Raw genomic sequence first — 19,633 nt, forward strand, 5'->3', positions numbered from 1 at the left:
ATAATTAGTCTCCTTAGCCAATGTATTCTTTTATGCAAATATGTTTATTTACATATGCAGATCTGCTGCTGGGGTCCCATCACCACCAAGACCATCACCGGACAGGGGAAACGGGGAAAGGTAGAGGAAGTGGTTGTGATGACGTCGATGTCCTTAGAGAAGGGACAAACTGATTTGGGGGAGCTAGAGTGGAAATAGGGGCAGCCCAGGGCTGGGTTTGGCCCCGGTTCGGGGGCACCGGGATTTGCCTTCCCCAATTGCTCACCGAACCGGAAAAGCCAGAGCAGTCCCGGTGAGAAAGCTGCCTGAGGCCCCGGGAGTGGGAGATGAGAGCGACAAAGGTACATTGTGGGAGCTCCCCAATACTTAGCAATACTGGGGAATAAGGAGTGCCGTGGAAGTGGAGGTGGAAGAGTGGGCTCACTTGTTACCCCACAATTGCTTTCTCCTTTCTAAGGACTGTCCCAAACTCCCTCAATTCTCTCTTCTTTAAAGGCATCTGGGCCAATTCTCTCTTCAGGCTGATCCCCTCCCCAATTGTATATAACTTACCCTTAAGGTCTTCCATCAGGTTTTCCCCACTCCCCCAACCCCAGCTTCATAGGGGTAGCAAAGGCAGACATGTAGCCATTTGTTTTCAAAGTTTATTAAATGGATTCCCATCCTGCCTGGCTGTCTATATCCATACCTCCCCAATCCAACAGGCCTACTGAGCAATAGGGCTCTTAGGGGACTTAGTACATAGAGTGTCAGTCCTGGAAGGGAGTTCAGCTATCTATTTAACCCTCTTATTTTACACATGGAGAAACTGAGGTCTAGAGATTATAGAAGTAGTTAGTGACAGAATCCTGTCTGCAGCCCAGGTCTCCTGACTCATTCTTTCTACTATAGCACACCACACTGGATTTTCAGGAACAGGGAGGAGTTCTCCCTGGCCTGTAGCTGAGGGAGGTGCTTTAAATATTCTGGGAGGGAGGGAGGGGTTTGGAGTCTGTAGAATATAAACTCCCTGAAGGGAGGGCTTTTTATTCTTTTTTTTTGTCTTTGTATTTCCAGCCTCTAGCTTCATCCCTTAGAGAGTAAACACTTAGGATAAATATTGTCTTTTATATCTTGAGCAATAGGCCCTTCTACATTCCCATCCTAGAGCAGGTTGGCGGCTTCAGGATCATGTAAGTGGCTGGCCAGATGGAGAATGGGAATTACATGGAGATTTAGGAGAATGTCCAGGAGTTTGCGTAGTGGGATTAATGGGGTTAGGGGTCCATGTTGGGGGGCTAGGAGGCTGAGAAGCTGGCAGACTGAAAGCAGTGGCCTCGCCCTTTCGAAGTATCAGTGAGTTGAGCTCCTGTAACAGTTTGTCTTCCAGGGACAAATGATGCTGGAAGCTGGTTTTCTGGGAGGGACCAGAAGGCAGCTCTGGAGGTCCCTTCTCTTGTCCCAGAGAGCTTGACTTTGAAAGGAGGGGGCCGTCACTCTGTAGGCTCTGACTTTGCTCTGGAAATACAGTTTGGCTAGAGGGTGAATCCCTAGGGACCTCTGGTTCAGATGTCCATTCCAGTGGGAGTGGAGAGTCCTTGGTCAGTTCAGGGAAGGCCCCTACCTCCTCATACACTGGCTCCTCAGCCTCTTCCTCTTGTTCTTCCACAGAATCCTGAGACAGTTTCAGGGGCTGGATGTGGAATGGGCAGAATATTAGAGCTATGGGGACATCTCTTATCCCCCTAAGGTCCCTTCCCCAGAATCTAATGACCCAGTAGCTCCTCCTCCCCAACAGAACCATCCTCCCAGCTTCACAGAAAGATCAATATTTTAGCAAATCAGGAGCACATAGCAGACCCTTGGACAGGGGGCGGGCACAGAAAAACACAGGAGGGACACATGGCTTTGGGGTAAAAGGGCACTCACAAAAAGTACTCACAAAAAACATGGACAGTGTCCTCCGGTTGTGCAGTCGTCGCTGGGTACAGGCAGTAGGGGTGGGAAAGACATAATGAGCAACAATAGGCAAAGAGCAGAGCAGGGGAGATGGGAACATTGAGACACTGAGCAGGGGATGGATTTCAATGGCCAAAGAGGTGCTTCCCCCTAAGCACCTTTCCCAGGAGAGCAGGATCACCCCTGAGCTTGCAAAGCTTGGCCGTGAAGGAACAAGGGCAGGGGAAACCAGGTTATATCTTGGGCAAAAGGGCTGGGTCCAGGGACAGTGTTTGGGTTAGAGAGGGAGAGGGAAGGGTCATACCAGTGTCTGGTTGGCAGAGAGTAAGGTAGCACCACTGTCATCACCTCGAATAGGCAACAGAGGCATTGTTCCAAATTTCTGTCGAGCTAGATCAGAAGAAGAATGTCGACGAAGGACCACAGGCTGCAAGTCGTCATGCTGGGCAGAGAAGCATGGGAGGTATGGTTTAGCACAAAAGAAGTGTGTGAAGAGCTCTATGGGCCACAAAAGCTCTCCCAACTCAACTTCCTGTTTACCTGGGCTTTAAGGATGCTGGTTGTCCAGTCCCACATCTCTGCCTCATCTGTGCAGGACAGGTAGCTAAGGAATGGTCAGAGAGAGTGAAAATGACTGAACATAGACATGAACCAGGCTAGGCAGCAAAAATCAGACATTTTTCCCCTCTATCAGTCTACAGTGAAGGTGGTGATGAAGTAGGAGAGTTAAAGGGTTTGAAAAGGGAGATGAGGGGAAGGAAGAGTAGAGCAAGAGGAAACAAACTGGAAACTTTGGAATGGATGGTGATACTCACAGCTGCAACTTCTCCAGGATCAATGTAAAGCCCCACCTAGGAACCAAAGGAGAGCAATGTTGGAAGAGAAAGAAGAGGGATGGATTGGGGTGTGAAAAATATATGAATGGAGAAAAGGCAAGGGCTTCCAATGACTCACGGTGTTGGAGGCTTTAGCTTTCGACGTATTCCTAGGTAAACTTTTGCACCCTCCAAAGGCCACTCTCGCTCTGGCTTAGAACTCTGGAGACAGAGTCAATAAGAAACCAGAATCACCAAGGTCATGGGGACAACAGAATGAGCAATAAACCAGATGTACCTCCTCTCTGCCCACAGTGACCTTTTCAAATCCAAGACCACATTCCTAGGGCCTCTGGGATAGTGAAGGTAGAGTGGGCAAGAATCATATGGAGCATTACCCATGGGTCATTCTTACCATGGGGTTTTGGAGATCTGAAAGTGACATATCCCAAAGGTACTCACCCTTTTCTCCTTAAGCAGCAACAGGCAACGTCCCCGAAGTAGAAAGAACCTTTCCTGAAAACGACTTCCTAGCAACTTGGGATGCTCTTCTCGGCACCGAAGCAGGCCCACCCGGGGACTCTCCCGTCGTACACCTGAGCATAGATGGGCAAGTGATAGACCAAGGAAACTGGGGAGAGTGGGATAATCTAGGGATTAGTGGTTCAGTGCTTTTTGGATGGGCTAAAGTCTGTACAGTTAGGAACAGGCTGCAAGTAGTATGGTGGGGAACAAGGTGTTGGGGTGCTAGCCTTACCTGTGAAGAGGCAGCTGGCCTGGGCTAGGGAGACCCTGCGCAGCAATAGGGAAGCAGAGCCTGGTTCTGGGAGTTGGCACCATTGCAGGGCCTGTTCTAGGACCCGTTCCTTTGGGTGCAAAGGCCGTTCTGGAAAGTCAGGAACAGAGATTAGAGGAACTGAGTCCTATAGCCCAGACCCCCCTCCTACTCATTGCCAGTCCTCACCAAGCTCGCCATGCTCTCGGATCTCAAATGTCAGCCACAGGTCTGTGCCAGCTGTTGCTCCCCTCATCTCAAGTACTTGATTTGTCAGCTCCTCAGCAGTTAGAGTTGGGGAAACCTGAGGCCAAAGAGATAGCAGGGGCCAGGGTTGTAGCTCTCAGGCACCCTCACCTCCCCCCATCCTTTTATGTCCTTTTGTGAGTTAATATCATTAATTTTAAAACCCATACTTTCCAGCCCTCCCAAGACTGACCTTCAGGGTGACACAGTTGTCTGGTAGCTGCTGTTCCAAGTAAACTTCCATGATGATATCTCCAGCTTGAGATAGCTTGGGGGTGGAGATCAAGAAGGAAGTAGTCAGTGGAAGAGTAGAGAAGCAGGTATGGGGAATGGTCAGGCTCAGAGGCTGGTCCCCTCCTCCTGCTTCAGATCACTAGCCATACTTATGCTATATTGCTTTTGTTTCCTCCTGGTCCTTATGCTTGGGACTGGGACAGGGGAATTAGTTGAGTATTTAATTTGAAATCTCTTGGAGCCTTTATAGATTGTAGGGTGAGGGTAGGATAGGGATTAGGTGAAAGATGAGTTACAAAGGAAAGGAGAAAACTCCACATCTTAAGGTTCTAGGGAAATAGGGACATGATCCAGAGAGGAATTTTGTCAGAAATTTAGTCCCAATTTAGTCAGAAAGTCTTCTTTTGATGCTTCCCAGTTCTATAACTGAGGAACCAGACTTACTTACTTGCACATCTTTCCAGGTAGTTATAAGACTGACTTCCAGGTCAATCTGAGCCACTTGGTCTGAGTCAATCTGTGGGAGAATAAAAGTCAATCTGTGGAAAGTACTGGGGAACTATGGGAGCATAAAAAAAAAAACTAATAGAGTTTCTGAGTGGCAGACTAAAAATAGTAGTAGCTAACATTTATATAGCACTTGAGTTTGCAGCATGCTTTACAAATGTTACCTCATTTGATACAACAACCCTAGGTGGTAGATGCTATTATTATCCCCATTTTATAAGTGAGGAAACTGAGGCAGAGAGAGGTTAAGTGACTTGCCCAGAGTCACACAGTTTATAAGTGTCTGTGGCTAAATTTAAACTCAGGTCTTCTTGAATTCAACTCCAGGGTTCTATTCATTGTACTACCTAGCTGCCTACCTTTCCACCTCAAAGTCCTGGAGAAAACCAGAATGTGCTTATTATGAAAGATGAGGAGGGTAAGAGACTAGCAGTTGAGGATGAGAGGGATGAGAGTGGCTCAAATGAGGAGACTATGAGAGAAATAAAATGTATAACTCTCCTTTTGTTCAAAGGGTGGAGAACTATTGGTTGAGAATGTTGTATCACTGTCAGCAGCAGTCACTGTGCAATTTGATTTTTCATAACTACTTTTTTTGTGGATGCAATAAAAGACCTTTAGGGTGAGATGGAGAAAAGAAACAATATCTAGAAATACCTATGACAGGGGGCAGCTGGGGATCTCAGTGTATTAAGAGCCAGGCCTAGAGATGGGAGGTCCTAGGTTCAAATCTGACCTCAGCCACTTCCCAGCTGTGTGACCTGTGAATTTTAAAACTATTCCACCCTAATCAGACCATTATTTAGAAGATGTGATTTAGCTATTTCCTGATCAGTAACAATGAAGATACTTGGAATAACAGAATCAGGTCTTGGAAACTCTGCATTCTCCACCCTACTCAGTTTAATAAGATTAGGAAAGTCTGCATCAAACTCAAGATTTTATTATCTGAGAAAATGGCCTCCAACAGACATGTGCAAAAAAAGGACAGATCTCTGGGCTGTCCTAAGTCAAGCTTAAGCCACATGTGAGACGCAGGAAGTGAGGTAGAGAACAGTCTCAGGAGTTCTCGTGACTTCCTGTGGAGAGGGCTAGAGTTCAGTTCGATCCTGGAGCTCCAGCTTGGAGGAACCCCACAGACAGCTTTCCTTCAGATTGGTAACGTGAGTGATAAGGACTGACTCTCTTCTCTGCCTTGGCTCTCCAGGGCCTTAACCTCCCGCTTTGGCTCAGCCTGAACTGAGTTAAACTCCTTTCCTTCTCTCCCTCTCTCTCCCTCTAATATTTTCTTCCTCCTGTTGTAATTAAATCACCATAAAATTTCCAGCTGAGTTTGGGTGTTTCATTAGGATTTTAAAAATAAATTCCTTGGCGACCAAATATTACATTCAATCTCAACCATAATTTTAACCCTTACAGTTCCTGGGCAAGTCACTTAATTAATCCCCATTGCTTAGCCCTTACCACTCTTCTGCCTTGGAACCAATATACAGTATTGATTCCAAGATGGAGGGTAAGGGTTTAAAAAAAAAGAAATACCTATGACATCAAAATAAAAGGGCATCAATAAAACGTAAAGAGAAAGAAACAAGCCAGGGTGACTCAGAATCAACTGCACTGTCACAGAGGTAAGGTCTTTGGAGGAAGGGTTATAAGCCTCAAAGAGGAGAGAAAGAGATAGCCAGTGATCCAGGAGAGTTCAGGCTTTTGATGCTAGGGACCAGGGAATCAGAGAAGGATTGAAAGGTGTTAAAAAAGACTAAGGATCTGCAATGTCAGGGGATTGAGAATCACTGGTGTTAGGAAGGGTCTTACATCAAAGACAGAAACGTAGTTATCAATGAGTTCCTGCAGCACCCGAACCTCATGCTCCCCTCGCCCATCTGTCTGGAACACACTTGGTGCAAACAACAGTGCTAGATTCCGAGTACACATCTGATTCAGAGCAGCACATTTCTGTACCCTGAGAGAGAAAAAAACAGAAAAGGCATGGAATATGATGACTAGCATGGTCCAATTGTGAACCAAGATCAATGTCAGGAGTCCATTAGAAGATCAGTTATGGGCAGTGAATTAAAAACACTGCAAGGTCAACTTGGATGATGAAGGAACATTGGACTAAACTGACCGGTAGAGATGACCAATAAGGGTGGATAATGTCCTGTGGTTAACTCTGGGCAGACATCCAATCACTTCCTTGTACCGCTCTAGCCGCTGAGATTTCTGGGGTAACTCTGAAAAGGGGAATGGAATGAGAATTGGGAAGGGGAAGGGTTGGAAGCCAAAGAGATGCAGAGGCTTTTAGATAGAGAGAGATGGAATCAGGGGGACTCCAGAACATAAATTCCTCTGTAGCAGGGTTCAGATACAACTAAAAATGTCTAGGGGTTCATCTCTAGTAACAGACTTGGATGACCTTCCACCTCCCCAGTCCTCCGGATGGAGAAGTGGAAGAAATAGTGAGAAGAGGGAGAATCTTAGAAGGGTTTGAGTTGCTTATGATGAGTACCTGGGAGGTTTTTGGAGTTACCTGCAGCCTCCCTCCATCGGGGTAACAATCGTGCAGAGGTCACAGGGTCATCCAGCTCCCGGAAGAACCTTTTGAGTGTGTCCGTTACATCTTCCACAAAGTGCTCTCCTGGCCGGAGCTTCACTGACCGTGCATCCTGCCGGAACTCAGCCAGGAGCCGAAGGCTTCGTGCTCGAGCACCCCCCTTCCGGTATACACCCTCCAAACGTAAGCCTACAAACACTACCCATTACACTCCATTGCACCTTATCACCCTACATCATCTTTTCTCCCTGTCAAGCCCCTAACACTTGTCTCTTGTCTCAAAGCCACTATTCTTCATTCCTCAACTATCCTCTGTCCTCCATCATGTCCAGTACCTGACCTCAATCTTCCATGCCCTTCAGCCATGCTCTCTTATTCATGGCATTGGATGAGGTTAACATAACCTAGATGCCAGGGATGCTCCACCACCCATTCTATAGAACCATTCCCCATGCTGTCTCCTGTTTCTCTTTCCCCCTCCTCACCATGTTGAGTGACAAAGCTGATGCAGGCATCCACGATGATAGGAATGTCTCCTCGACTCATCTGTTGCCCTTGCAATGAAGTGCCCCCCCCACCAGCTGCTCCTCCAATGGCAGTGCTCCAGCCAGCAAAGTCAATCCGCCCCTCTCCCTGTAGATACAGGGTCCTGAGACCCAAGGATTCTCAGGTCAGAGCCAGGTGAAAGGGAACAGGTATGGAATGACTGGGATGGTATAAAGCAACAGCCAAGTTGCCAGAAACCTTTTTGAATCTTATAGTGGGAATGGTCCTCGGTACTCATCTATGCTGAGCAAGAGCCTTCCAAACTGACAAATGGTCATTTAATGTCTATTTAAAGAGCTCCAGTAAATGAGGAAGTACCAACTTCCTACAATGGGCCAATCCATTTTGGGACAGCTCATTTTGGGACCTAGAGCTCTCCACCTACCAGCAGAGGGCAAGAAAACCTCAACCTGACCAGGCTCCACAGCTCAAGAGGAAGCCTTGTGCACAGAGAGCTGGACAGTGCAGTTAGAAGCAAAGCTGCAAGATATGGTCAGAGCTCTGGAGGAGGGGTTGGGGGTGGCAGAGAGGGGGGGTGCAGAATCAGCTTCTTCAAGGGCTCTTACCTTCCTGTTTCCACCAGGACTAAATGGTCCTTCTTATCAGAGCTATCGTTTGCAGACACAACACCTAAAAGGGTGAGAAGAGACCCCTTATGACCTTCAAGTGACCCTGAAAGGAGATTAGGGCACTTCCTCTAGTCCCTTCCCCCCAAATTCCTCCCTCCCTGTCCACATCTCCCATCCCTAGCTCACTGATCTCCTGTAGTCTTCGTAGGTGCACAGTGTCCTCAGGGGCGGGGGAGCCAGGGCCTGGTGCTGGGCACAGGAATAGATGGTCACCTCGGAGGAGGCCAAAGGCAGACAGCCAGAGGCCTGGGGTCATTGCAGTCTGAGAGGGGGACCGCAGCCTTAAACGGCCTAGCCTCAGCAGGCCAGGACCCAGGAGCTGATGACAGCTTAACGGGGAGAACCACTGCAGGTGAAGGGAAGGCAGAAACCAAGAAAGAGAAAAGACATAGTTAAATATCCGGTGAAACACTGAGAGATAAGGAAAGAGATTTTTTTTTTTAAATAGGGAAAGAGGAACGAGAGCAACAAGTAGAGAGAGATGAAGAAAATCAAAGGGGAGGAAAGGGGTGGGGTGGGGGAAGAGAGTGAGAAAGTAAGAGAGAGAGATCAAAATGGAAAGAGAGAAATATCAGTTGGTTCATCTGGGAAGAGAGATACAAGGAATGCTATCTTGGGGGTGCCGGTGGGATATAACATCTCAGGAATGCCCATAGGAATGGGCTTGGGAGCCTGAGGCACATGGATCTTGGAGGGCTTGGGGATAAGGAAAGGGTCCTTGTGAAAGGTGATAGTGTATGATGAAGGGAACTTCAAGCTCTAATTCACCTTGCCCACTGCTCTGGTCCAGGCCTCCAGACTATCAGCTCCATCAGTCCCAAAGTATTGGACCCTTTCTCCAGTCAGAATGAGTTCAAAAGAGAATGGGAACCTAGGGGCATAAAGTTGGGGGAATCAAGCAGGGAAAACTTCAAGGCAGAGGAAGGAGCTATAAGATTTGGGGGATAGAAAAAAAAGGTTATGAAAGTACTTGGAGGGCTACCTGTCAAGGTCCCCTGGGTCAACTGGTGGGGGGCTTACCCCCAGACACACTACATCCTGAGGTTGGATCAGACTTATTGGCTCTGAGTTGGTCTCTGATGAAAACATCTCCAGTGCTGCACCCAACACACACCATAGCCTGGGGGGTGCTGCAAAAATGGGAGGGAGGGATCCACATATCAGGCAGCATCCTCCTATTTCAAACATCTCTATCAACTTTCCCAGTATCAGGCTTGAGGCAGGAGGTCCTAGGTTCAAATCTGGTCTCAGACACTTCCTAGCTGTGTGACCCTGGGCAAGTCACTCTCCCCCACCCCCCATTGCCTAGCCTTTACCACTCTTCTACCTTGGAACCAATACAGTGAAGGAAAGTAGGGTTTTTTAAAAAATAAATAACATAAAATAATTTTTCCCAGTACAGACCCTTCCCCAACATCATTAAAGGTTCAAAGGCTCCCACCCATCCCACCACAGAACTGCTTCTGCTCTCCCCACAACTCTATCAGGGTCCCCCTTCCTCACCATCCCGACCCCGGCGGTGGGGTGGTGGTCCAGATTTGCTGCTGATGGGACTGCAGTGCAAAAAGCCACTTAGTGTGGCAGGCACCAGGACTTCATTGTATACACCAGGAGATGGGTCTGAAGGATGACATGGGGGTGGAGTGGGGTGAGATAGGAAGATTAAATCAGGAGACAATGCAGATATGTGAGCCCAGATTACCTTCACTCTAATAATGGGAGCATGGCCCAGATTCTTCAGTTTCCCACCCACCCAAATGAAGTTTGGGATGAAAGGTAGGATGTGAGGTGGAGCTAGTAGAATAGAGTCCTGTTTGACCATTACTTAAAGTCTAGATTTGCCCGTGGTAGGGAGGGACCCAAGGGCATTATGAGGAAAAGTTCAGGAAAGAGGGAACTTAGAGAAGGTCATATTAGAGCCTGGGAGAATATGCCAGGGCTAGAGAAAGGAAGAGGGTTGGTGGTCCTTGGGAAGTCATCAGAAAGGAATTACCTAAGGGAAGCAGATTAGAGAAACTGCCTTCAGAGCATGGTTCCTCATATGAGAAGAGCTGAATCATGGTTTTCAACAAGTTGGGTCCCATCACAGCTGTACACAGTGCCTGAATGAGGGAGGGAGAAGCTATCAATCCCCTTCCACGGGAGCCACCCAGAAAGCCTAAGGGACAGCCATTACCCCCACACATATACTCCTCAGGATTACCCCCTCCATCCTTTCTAGCTTTCCCACCTGCAGCAGCTGACTATGGTCAGGGTACTGAGGATGGGGCCCCCGAAAGAGGCCAAGCCGATATTTGCGGGAGATGAAGTCCCCACGCGGGCCAGGAGGAGTATCTGGATGCAGCCCTCCTCCTGGAGGCAGTGCCTTTATCCAGAACCGGTTGGCTCCATCATTTCCCAAGATGAGGAAAAGCTGACAGATGAGAAGGAGTCAAAGGAGCTGTGGTGACTGGTTCCAATAAATCCCAACTACCCTGTCATACCCCAAGCCTTTTTCCACTCCCACCCCGACCAGACACCCTCCCTTTGGCTACCCAATCTCTTCCATTAATCACCTCTGCTTTCAACTTTTTCACCAGCCGTCTTACCTGTACGATCTCATTACTCCAGATGCTTGTATCCAGTTTCAGACTCTGCACTTTAGACACCCCAGAGCCTAGAGCCCGATGTTGTCCTATAGGAAAGCAATGAGTTTGGGCATTACCAGCCTTGGAGATAAAGCTCCCACTCCCCTCCCCTCAGAGCCATCTCCTTACTACTTGTCTTTCCCTCTTGGCACTTCTGCCCCTGGGCCAAGTGTTGCCCACCTGCACAATGCTTGCAGATGACCACTCCCAGGTTGATTGAGGCCCAGTCAGGACGAGAAGCTCCACAGTCTGCACATTGTCGGTTTGCTCTGTTGGACCATATTTTTTCAGCCACCTCATAATCAGAAAGAGTCTCAGTGATGGCCTCCTGAAGTGCAGCTGCCCAGACCTGGCGAGTGCAGGCTGACTCTGCTGTGAAGCTGGTGGGGATATTTGAGCCAGCACATTAGGACCCACCTTGTTCCCTCCTACAGATTCACCCTCAGATCCTCAAGCTCCCACTGGCCCCCAGGAGGCAGCTATTACTTATTTCATCACGAACTCTCCAAAAAGAATAGATGGCCTCGGAGGTGGTAAGGGTCTCCCTATTAACAAGTCTTCAAGTAAAGACTGGGTGGTTTGGTTACCTGTTGGATATTTCTTAGGATGCTTATTCAAATAGGTATTAGACTTTATGGCTTCTAAGGTACCCTCTAATTCTGAGAATCTGTAAGCCCCATTAGACACTATTCTAATATGATACTTACTGAGCCCTAGAATACAAATTCCTTAAGTCTTTTTGCCCAAAAGTCCCACTCCTGAGTTATTCAGGCCAAAGACTCCTTGAATCCCACCTTCTGCACCCCCATTTGAAGATATCACCCTAGACTCAACCCCTTTCTGCCCACCTGAAGGATCGATGGGGTGTAAGGAGGTCAAAGCTTCGATTCTTGGTCTCCCGGACACTGCAGCCCCGAAGCTCAATGAAACAAATTCCAATGCCCAGAGAAAAGGACTGAAGAGGTAGAGTTGAGGAAGTAGTATCAGGGATCCATCTAGAGGTCAGGAGCTAGAGGATAGTGCCCTCCTGAAGGGCCCCCATCCAGCTGATACCACCTGGGACCCCATTCTGGCCCTAATGCCACATCTCTGTCTTTTACCTGCTCGCTCTTGTACAGTCCTAGTTCCCCAGGGCTTAGAGCTGCAAACACTTTGGCTTTGTGTCCCCGAAGCTCTAGGGTCCCTGTGCGGAGGGGCCGTGGTGGATGAGGAGGCCTGGGGTTGCCTAGAAGCCGTTGCTCCTTCAGTCGAGACTGCAGTGTGGAGCACCAGTTATCCCTCTGAACTAAAGGCAAGTGGGTTTGCAGATTAGGGAGATTGTATCAGAGAGTGAGGGTATGTAGATAATGCTCAGGAGGATATTGGGACTGGGTTTGTGACTGATGAGAGGACTGGTGCCATTAAAGATCTATTGCCATTATGAAGTGATAATGTACAGACATATCCATCTGAGAGTTCCATAGGCATCTCAAAAGCAACATGTCCAAAACAGAATTTATTGTGGTTTTTTCTATAATTGTTCCTCCCCTAAATTTTGCTGCTTATGAGTGTATCACCATGTTTCTAGTCACCCAGGATTCATAACCTCAACTCCACACTTATCTGTAACTTTTCCTCTCCCTCACCTCTCATCTCCCCATATGCACACATTTTTGTACTCTTACTGTATATTTTGTTATCTGTGCCTTTTTTTTTTTCATTCAAACTGCCACCACCCTCGTTATTACCTTTGGGCAGGACTATTACAAGAAACTTTCTCCTACTTTCTCTTTCTAACCTGTGCAATCCATCCTCCACACAGCTGCCAAAATAATATTCCTCAGGCATTGTCCTGACTATGACTCAAGAATTCCTAGCTCAGGAATTTCTGATGTCTCCCTATTGCCTCTGGAATAAAATACAAACTTCTCATTTTGTCATTCAAAGTCCTTCATATTCTGGTTTCAAATTGCCTTCCATATTTACTTTGTATTTCACATACTCTATTTTCTAACCAAACCATCCTATGTTCTTATTCCCTTAATTTTACATTGTTGTTGAGTCATTTTTCAACTCTTCATGACCAGTTCATTTTATATTTGAAGAAATTGAGGTAAAGAGGGTTAAGTGATTTTCCCAGGGTCACACAGCTAATAAGTGTCTGAGGCTGGGTTTGAACTCAGGAAGGGGAGTCTTCCTGACTCCAAGCCCAGAGCTTTCTCCATTGCACCACCTCCTTGCCCATAGTTTGATATATCAACTCATGTCTCCAACCATGCCTTTGCTCAGACTGTCTTCATGCCTGGAATGCTCTCTTTTTCTCACCTTCACTTTGCAGTCTTATCTTCCATCAAAGCTCAGACCATGTAGTGCATTTCCTGATATTTGCTTGTTATTACTCTTTCCTTCCTCATATTATCTTGTATTTATTTATGTTTACATGCCCTAATGATCAGTAGAACCTAAGTTCTTTGGAGCCAGAGGCTGTTTTTCATTTTTGCCTTGGCATCATAAATACCTAGCACTGTGATTTGCAGTCTTTTTTTTTTCCAGACCTGTAATTTCATAAATGTATGGAACTCTTGGTGTGGAAATGCCCTCCTTAGTGGAAACTCAACAAATCATCTGCAACATCTAATCAAAGATTTCCTAGGGTGCTGAAAGGTTATCATTTGTTCCCAATCTTACAACTGAGTCAGATCACACAGCCTGTCAGAGGCAGAACTTGCCCCTAGCCAAGGCCAGTCCTCCATTCTGTCATTCTGCCTGACATCTTGCACATGGTAGGTCCTTCATAAATGCTGTTTTTTGGCATAAGGGAACTGACTGGCAGTAAGTCTGCCTGTTGGCCATCTACCCCAGGCTGCCCCTCCTCTCACCTTCACTCTCAGCTCGGAACACAAACACCCTTTGGCTAGTGATGACTTGGAACTTGCAATCCTTGCAGCTTCGGATCATCTCAATGACAGTCAGTGGGATAACCCCCTTAGGGAAGGAGTCCTGGGGAGAGACCAGCACTGACCCACAGATAACAACTATAGCAAGTTGGTCTTGCCATATGTGACTACTCATGATTCATCTTAGAGACCCCAGGAAGACTCCTCTCCTCATGCTAGTTCTCCCTAAGACCTTCATTTGCCCCCTCCAGGATTCCCAACCAAATTTCAGATCCCTTCATAACCTAACATTCCTCCTTGACCTTCCTGGCCTCTAAGATACTCCATTTCTACCTTCTACATACATGCAAACCCACCTTGTCACTTCCATAATACATCAGCTTCTTTCCATTGAACCTGACAAAGCGCCTCTGAAAGACATAATTCCTGGGGAAAGGGAGGAAGGAGGAATCAGTCTTTCTGCCCTCAGCATAAGTAGCAGGATGATACTTTCTATTTAAGGGAAAGAGGAGGGTTTCTTACAGGTAGGGGAAATAGACTGTCTCCTCCTTCCAAAGTCATCAACATTTTCCATCTACTCTTCTTAACCCAACCTCACTTTTCCTATGGCTTCCCTCCCTTCCTTACACTCCTCCCTGTTTTTTTTTTTCCTGTCCAAAGTTCCCCACATCACCCCCTTCCAATCACACCCCTGCGGTGAGAGCTTGTCCAACCAGCCACTGAGCACAGGTGCAGGGGGATCAGCTAGTGAGGTGAAGCTGGCATAGGGGGAGATGAGATCGTCTCCTGGCTCTTCAGGGTCCAAATTGGACACCAAGTGGGTGGACTCTCCAGGCAGCTCCAGACTGGCATAGCCACAGTCCTCTCCCCCCTCTGGTTCATGGCTGCTTGGCCTAGGGAAAGTAGAGTAGAGATGTGAATCAGTTGACTAAATATACCCCCATCTTTTCTCCTCAAGATTGCTATATTCTTCTCCATCATTATCTGTCCTAAATCTTCTCCTCTATGACCCTTCTAAATCTCTCCCCAATATTTTTCTCTATGTCTCCTCCATATCTTACCTTTCATGGTTCCCCTCAAAGCACATACCTGGATTCACCTGATGCCTGACTGACAGCCCTTATCTTCCTTCCTTTGGGAATCCCAGGGACTGAAACAGGTTGAACACCATAGTACAGGCTGCTGGGGTCCATGATATGCACTACAGTTGGTGAAATGAGGATAGGGAGGAAAGTAAATTGGTAGAATACCCATGGTGAACTCTGACCTCTAATGACCCCACCCTCCTTATGGACCTCTACTGACCTGTACCTGCTGTAGGCCTGGAGGTGGGGATGGGAGTAGGAGAGTTTAGCAGGGAGCCATCTGTAGTCCTGAGGACAGAAGGGAACTTGTAACACAAGGAGTAAAGAGAGAGAGAAGACAGGCAAAGTGCTTTGCCTCCCCTCACCCTTTTTATTTCTCCCTCCTAATGAATCTCAGATCTTCTGGTCCCCTTCCCAGCTGATTGCTAAAATCACTCACGTTTCCTGAATTCCTGGTTGAGTTCCCCTTCCAAGGTCCAGCCCAAAGTAGATATCATTGGGCATCATTGTCATCCTGTCCAAGATGGGAGGTGGATCCAAAGGAAGGGAGGGGACAACAGGTGATTGAAAAGTACTTAGAGAAGGCTCTTGGCTCACTGATTGCTCTGACCCTTTGGGGACCATACTTCCCTCATCTTGGACTATTAAGCTGGTATCCTCTCCCTGAATCACTGGAAGGGTTTCCATAGGAGGGTCCAATAGTGAAGGTGGAGCCGATTCACCTTGAGTGGTGCTGAAAAAAGTAAATACAGTCCTTGGTTTGGGTACTGGTTTGGTGGGGAGTGCTTGAGGATCTGGAGTTGGGGTATCCATGGTAGTGTCCTGTGGAACGTCTGTAGGGACCTCCAAAGAGGCCCCCTGTAGCAGGCGAAGAATCCGTTTGCGATGACCCGTGGCCCAAATGCCCATTCGACGAAGGTCCTCTTGGCTCAGGCTTTGGGCAGCAGCAGCTGTGGACACACCGTGCCTCCGGAAGGTATCTGCGTAGCGCTCCAGATGTACTCCTGCCAGCCAGACCTCAATGTCCAGGTCCCTGGGTGACTCCATGAGGGTTCAAGCCATTGCCTGAAAAAGAGAGGGTGGAGGTAGGAATGGTGGACAGGGCTCAAGTTAAGCTTCACACACTCATCTCCTCAGCTTTGGGGTATAAGAGGCCTAATTCGAATCCCATAAACCTCCCCCCAACCACAATCAAGCAAAGCTATAGGGTTCTAGACCCACAGAATGAGGAGTCACAGAGATCATAGATTTTCTGAGGTTGAAAGAGATCTGGCCCCAAACTCTTGTTTTACAAATGAGGAAAGGAAGACCCAAAGAGATTAAGTGACTTGCCCAATATCATATATCCAAAAGGTGGCAGAGCCAAAGTCAGAACCCAGGTTTCTTTGACTCACAGTTCAGTGTTCTTTCCATTACACCACAAAGAGTCACTGAGAAAGCAGATACCTAGAACCCTAGAAAGCCACTGTGGAGTGAGGAAAGGGACCAAGGTCACAGGAGGGGGCTGGGGTCACTGAAGGCCACGGGATGAGGTGTTGGTCCAAGAGCAGCAGCCTGGAACCAGGGGAGAGGAAGGGGGAGGTTCAACATAATGAGGGTGGGGTGGAATGGGGAGTGAGAACCTTAGTCTTAATCAGGAGGCAGGAATAGAAGAGACCATTCCCACAGGTCTCTGCAGCTCTAACCCAAAACACTGCTGTCCAGTTTCCAGTTCCTCCTCCCCTTCCACCTATTGTCTCCATTCAGACTTCCTTCCTGTCCCTTCACCAAAGGGCCGCCCCCACATCCTGCCCCAGCCAGGCTGGGCAGAGAACTCAGACATGTCAGGGCTGGGCCAGGGAAAGAAAGCAATCAGTGGAGGATGCTGGAGTTGATTTTGTGAATCCCACTACCCTTTCTGCTAGGGATCTGTGACATGTCTCCTCACATCCCATCTGGCACATCCTAGCCCCACACTCCATGTGAAATGAGCATTTTCTTTCATCCCTGTCCCCTCTGTGCCTTCCTCCATCCTTAATTCTACTTTTTGTCCCATCCCTATTCCTCCTTTCCTCTCGACTCTTCCCCCACCCCACCTTTCGCACCCATGTCAAGAGTGACTACCCGGAGTCGAGATTGCTGGATACTGACTCAGGCTACCCCTCTCTTGTGACTCAGTCCCTTGCCTGGCACAAGACTGGAAACCAAGTGGTCAGAATGGGGGCAAGATTGCCAATAGTGGGGGGAGGGCGGGGCAGGGAAGACAGAGGCACGGAACGAGCGAGTAGGGGGCAGAGTCGGGTCCTTGATAAGGGAGGGGCGGGTCAACTAGAGGGGGGCGGGAGAGAACTTGCAGGAGGCGGAGAGGGGCGCCTAGCTCTAGAGATCACGCTTTGAGATCTTAGAAAGGAGGAGCCCATAAAAGAGGGCTAGGGTGGTCGGGAATTCTTGAAAGGGAGAGAGAGATTGAGGGCAAGGGAGTAGAGGCAACAGATTCTCACCTCAGTCCGCGGCAATCCGCTCAGCTCAGAATCCATTCCCACTGCGCTCTTGCAGCCAGCGTCTCGAAGCTCCGAGCTCGAGTCCCGGGTGCTTTGGCCCGCCCCTGCCCTCCCACCACCTGTGCTGTCTCCGCCCCGGCTGAGCTCTCCGCTCCGCCTTCCACAGGCTTCCCTTGTGCAAGTACTCTGAGGGAGAAGAGGTTGCCGAACCGTTACCCAACCTCCTTAGTTTAACTCTCCCCCACCTCTCCCCGCCCTGCCGCCTGGGTCCCACTCTGTGATACCAGGGAAAGTTAGCTGGAGACACACACGTGCCCCACCCTCCGAAACTGTTGGAGGGAGCTTCTTTCGCCTGACCCAGGCCTCTTTGGGACACCCCAGGCTGTGGGGAATCTGAGTAATAGTAAGTGGGGAGCGCAGAAGCGGCCCCCAGAAGAGTTATTCTGCTTTTCCCAGAAGGAGGCAGGGAGCACCCCTGAAATCAGGTGATCTAGCTCAAGGGAATCTGAGAGAGCTCAGCGTTGACCCTTCTGTCTTTTTCTAATCTCTTGGGGCAAAATCCTAGAATATGGGGTTTGGTTTGGAATTCCATTGCTATGGTTTCCTCCCCTTTTCATCACCCCTTAATAGAAACTACACTGGCTTTGCTGCTTATGGAAATGTAGAACATTCTTCTCACCCACTCTCACTTCCTCTCATCCCCTGGTGCTTCACAAAGGGCAGACTGCCAAATGCTGAGCAAACTGATGCCCTCTTTGGCTGAAAAGCCCACCTTCGATATAAGATGCCCCCTCCCCATCCCATACCCTTTACATTGTCATCCTGGAGTGGAAATCTAACCTTAAGATTAGTTATCTAGAGCTGGGCAGGATTTCTGAAGCCATCTGGTCTAATCCATTATTTTATAGATGCTAAAGCTGAGGTCCAGGGAAACTAAGTGATAGGCAGTAAGAAGCTGAGGTGGTATTTGAATCCAGGCTCTTTGACTCCTAGTTCTCTTCCCACTGTACTAGGATGAGAAAAGGCTCTTCTTCCTCAGGGATTCCTGAATGGTCTTAGTCCCTTCTGTCTCCTGCTTCACCAATCTATGTGTCTGTGTATTGGCGGAGGGAGGGAGTTATAATAATGGTCACTATTCTGGTTTGTGTGATGAGAAATGTAAGCTTGTAAGTCACCAAGACAGAGAAATCATGGGCTATAAGGAGGAGGCCCTAACTCTGAGAAGAAGTGGGGAATATGGGAGATGGGTTGTATCTAAAACCATTCTCCAAGCCTCCTTAACTGACCAAAGAAAACCATGCTAACTCCTCCACTTTGGGGGCTCAGAATTGAAAATAAAATTATTGGGGAGAAGTTTCCATATTCAGACTGATAAAGCCATCTACACTAGCATATACAAAACAGAACCCAGGGCCTCAAGATCAAAGTATCTCAATAGATAACCTATGGTTATTGCCAGAAGCCTTCTTCTTTCTTCCTCCATCCCCAGATAGAGGTAGAACAAGGAGTGATCTACCTTTTTTATAGCCAGGAAAACAAGCACAGTGTGGAAGGTGCAGCAGGGTCAAGACAAGGCTTATTTCTGGAGAGTGCTATACAGGGTCCAAGGCAGGGACTCAGAGGAGACCAAGAGTTCAGGGTGGAGCCATGAAGGGGGAACCTCTGCAATAGTGGCAAACCTAGCTTCCTTCCACAGAAAACTTATCAGAGACCTCAATCCCACATCTCTGTGTCTTTTCTGTTACTGTATTTTCTTTCTCTGTCCCCATATCTCTCTGACTTTCTGTCTCAGTCTCTCTTTGCATTACCTCTTCATTCCCTTTTATTTCCTTCTGCACTTGGAAAGCAGTACCCTTTGGAATGGGAAGGGAAGTGGGGTTTGAACCTGAGCTTGACACTTGACACTCCACGTGAAGTCTCAAAGAGCAAGACTAAAGATGTCTCCTTCATTCATAGCTTCACAAACACCCTGACCTCTGTCCTCAAGTCACTAACACCAAAAAGGCTTGCTGAGATGTAGAAATCATACATTGGTTGATATGTGACACAGAAAGGAACAAAATCATTAAGTGTCTTGAACTCTTCCAATTTTTTTCTACTTCTCCCAAGATCAGGGGCAGAGGAAGTGAGAAAAAGTGATAGAGAAATGAATCAAGGTTAGGGCCAGAAAGCAAGACAGTGAAAGGGATGAAAGCAGAAATGGCTTCCCCAAGCTGAGAATAGCAAGATGGTAGGTTAGATATTTTTGTGAGTCTGAGACTGGAGGTTGCCGACCTTGGGATTATAGGCTTTTGGGAATCAAGGGTCTCTCATCATTCAAG

The 19,633-nt window shown here is 47.9% G+C and overlaps 1 protein-coding gene across 4 annotated transcripts; it reads right to left on the bottom strand.

Annotated features, from left to right (window-relative positions):
* Window positions 1–25: 25 nt before the first annotated feature.
* Window positions 26–17,413, bottom strand: ARAP3 (ArfGAP with RhoGAP domain, ankyrin repeat and PH domain 3). Of its 4 annotated transcripts, none has more exons than XM_007473786.3 (33): window positions 17,313–17,413; window positions 15,272–15,897; window positions 15,053–15,120; window positions 14,837–14,948; window positions 14,437–14,640; window positions 14,104–14,173; window positions 13,730–13,850; window positions 11,972–12,156; window positions 11,720–11,826; window positions 11,052–11,251; window positions 10,833–10,918; window positions 10,475–10,657; window positions 10,238–10,346; window positions 9,748–9,864; window positions 9,227–9,374; window positions 9,013–9,115; window positions 8,371–8,590; window positions 8,182–8,245; window positions 7,555–7,718; window positions 7,046–7,258; window positions 6,644–6,749; window positions 6,331–6,478; window positions 4,457–4,525; window positions 3,968–4,042; window positions 3,718–3,832; window positions 3,511–3,639; window positions 3,216–3,349; window positions 2,893–2,975; window positions 2,754–2,789; window positions 2,479–2,542; window positions 2,243–2,380; window positions 1,922–1,960; window positions 26–1,672 (listed from the first exon to the last, which is right to left on the bottom strand). In XM_007473786.3, exons 2-33 carry the CDS (start codon window positions 15,877–15,879, stop codon window positions 1,169–1,171), a joined length of 4,722 nt encoding a protein of 1,573 aa, XP_007473848.1. In that variant the 5' UTR covers window positions 15,880–15,897; window positions 17,313–17,413; the 3' UTR covers window positions 26–1,168. The 4 variants fall into 4 exon arrangements, with proteins under 4 accessions (XP_007473848.1, XP_056677673.1, XP_016285851.1 ...); XM_056821695.1 differs by having other exon boundaries at window positions 631–1,672; window positions 11,720–11,880; window positions 15,053–15,069; XM_016430365.2 differs by having other exon boundaries at window positions 631–1,672; window positions 11,720–11,880.
* Between the last annotated feature and the right edge of the window lie 2,220 nt (window positions 17,414–19,633).

This window comes from Monodelphis domestica, chromosome 1, assembly GCF_027887165.1.
Source record: "Monodelphis domestica isolate mMonDom1 chromosome 1, mMonDom1.pri, whole genome shotgun sequence".
Lineage (NCBI taxonomy): Eukaryota > Metazoa > Chordata > Mammalia > Didelphimorphia > Didelphidae > Monodelphis > Monodelphis domestica.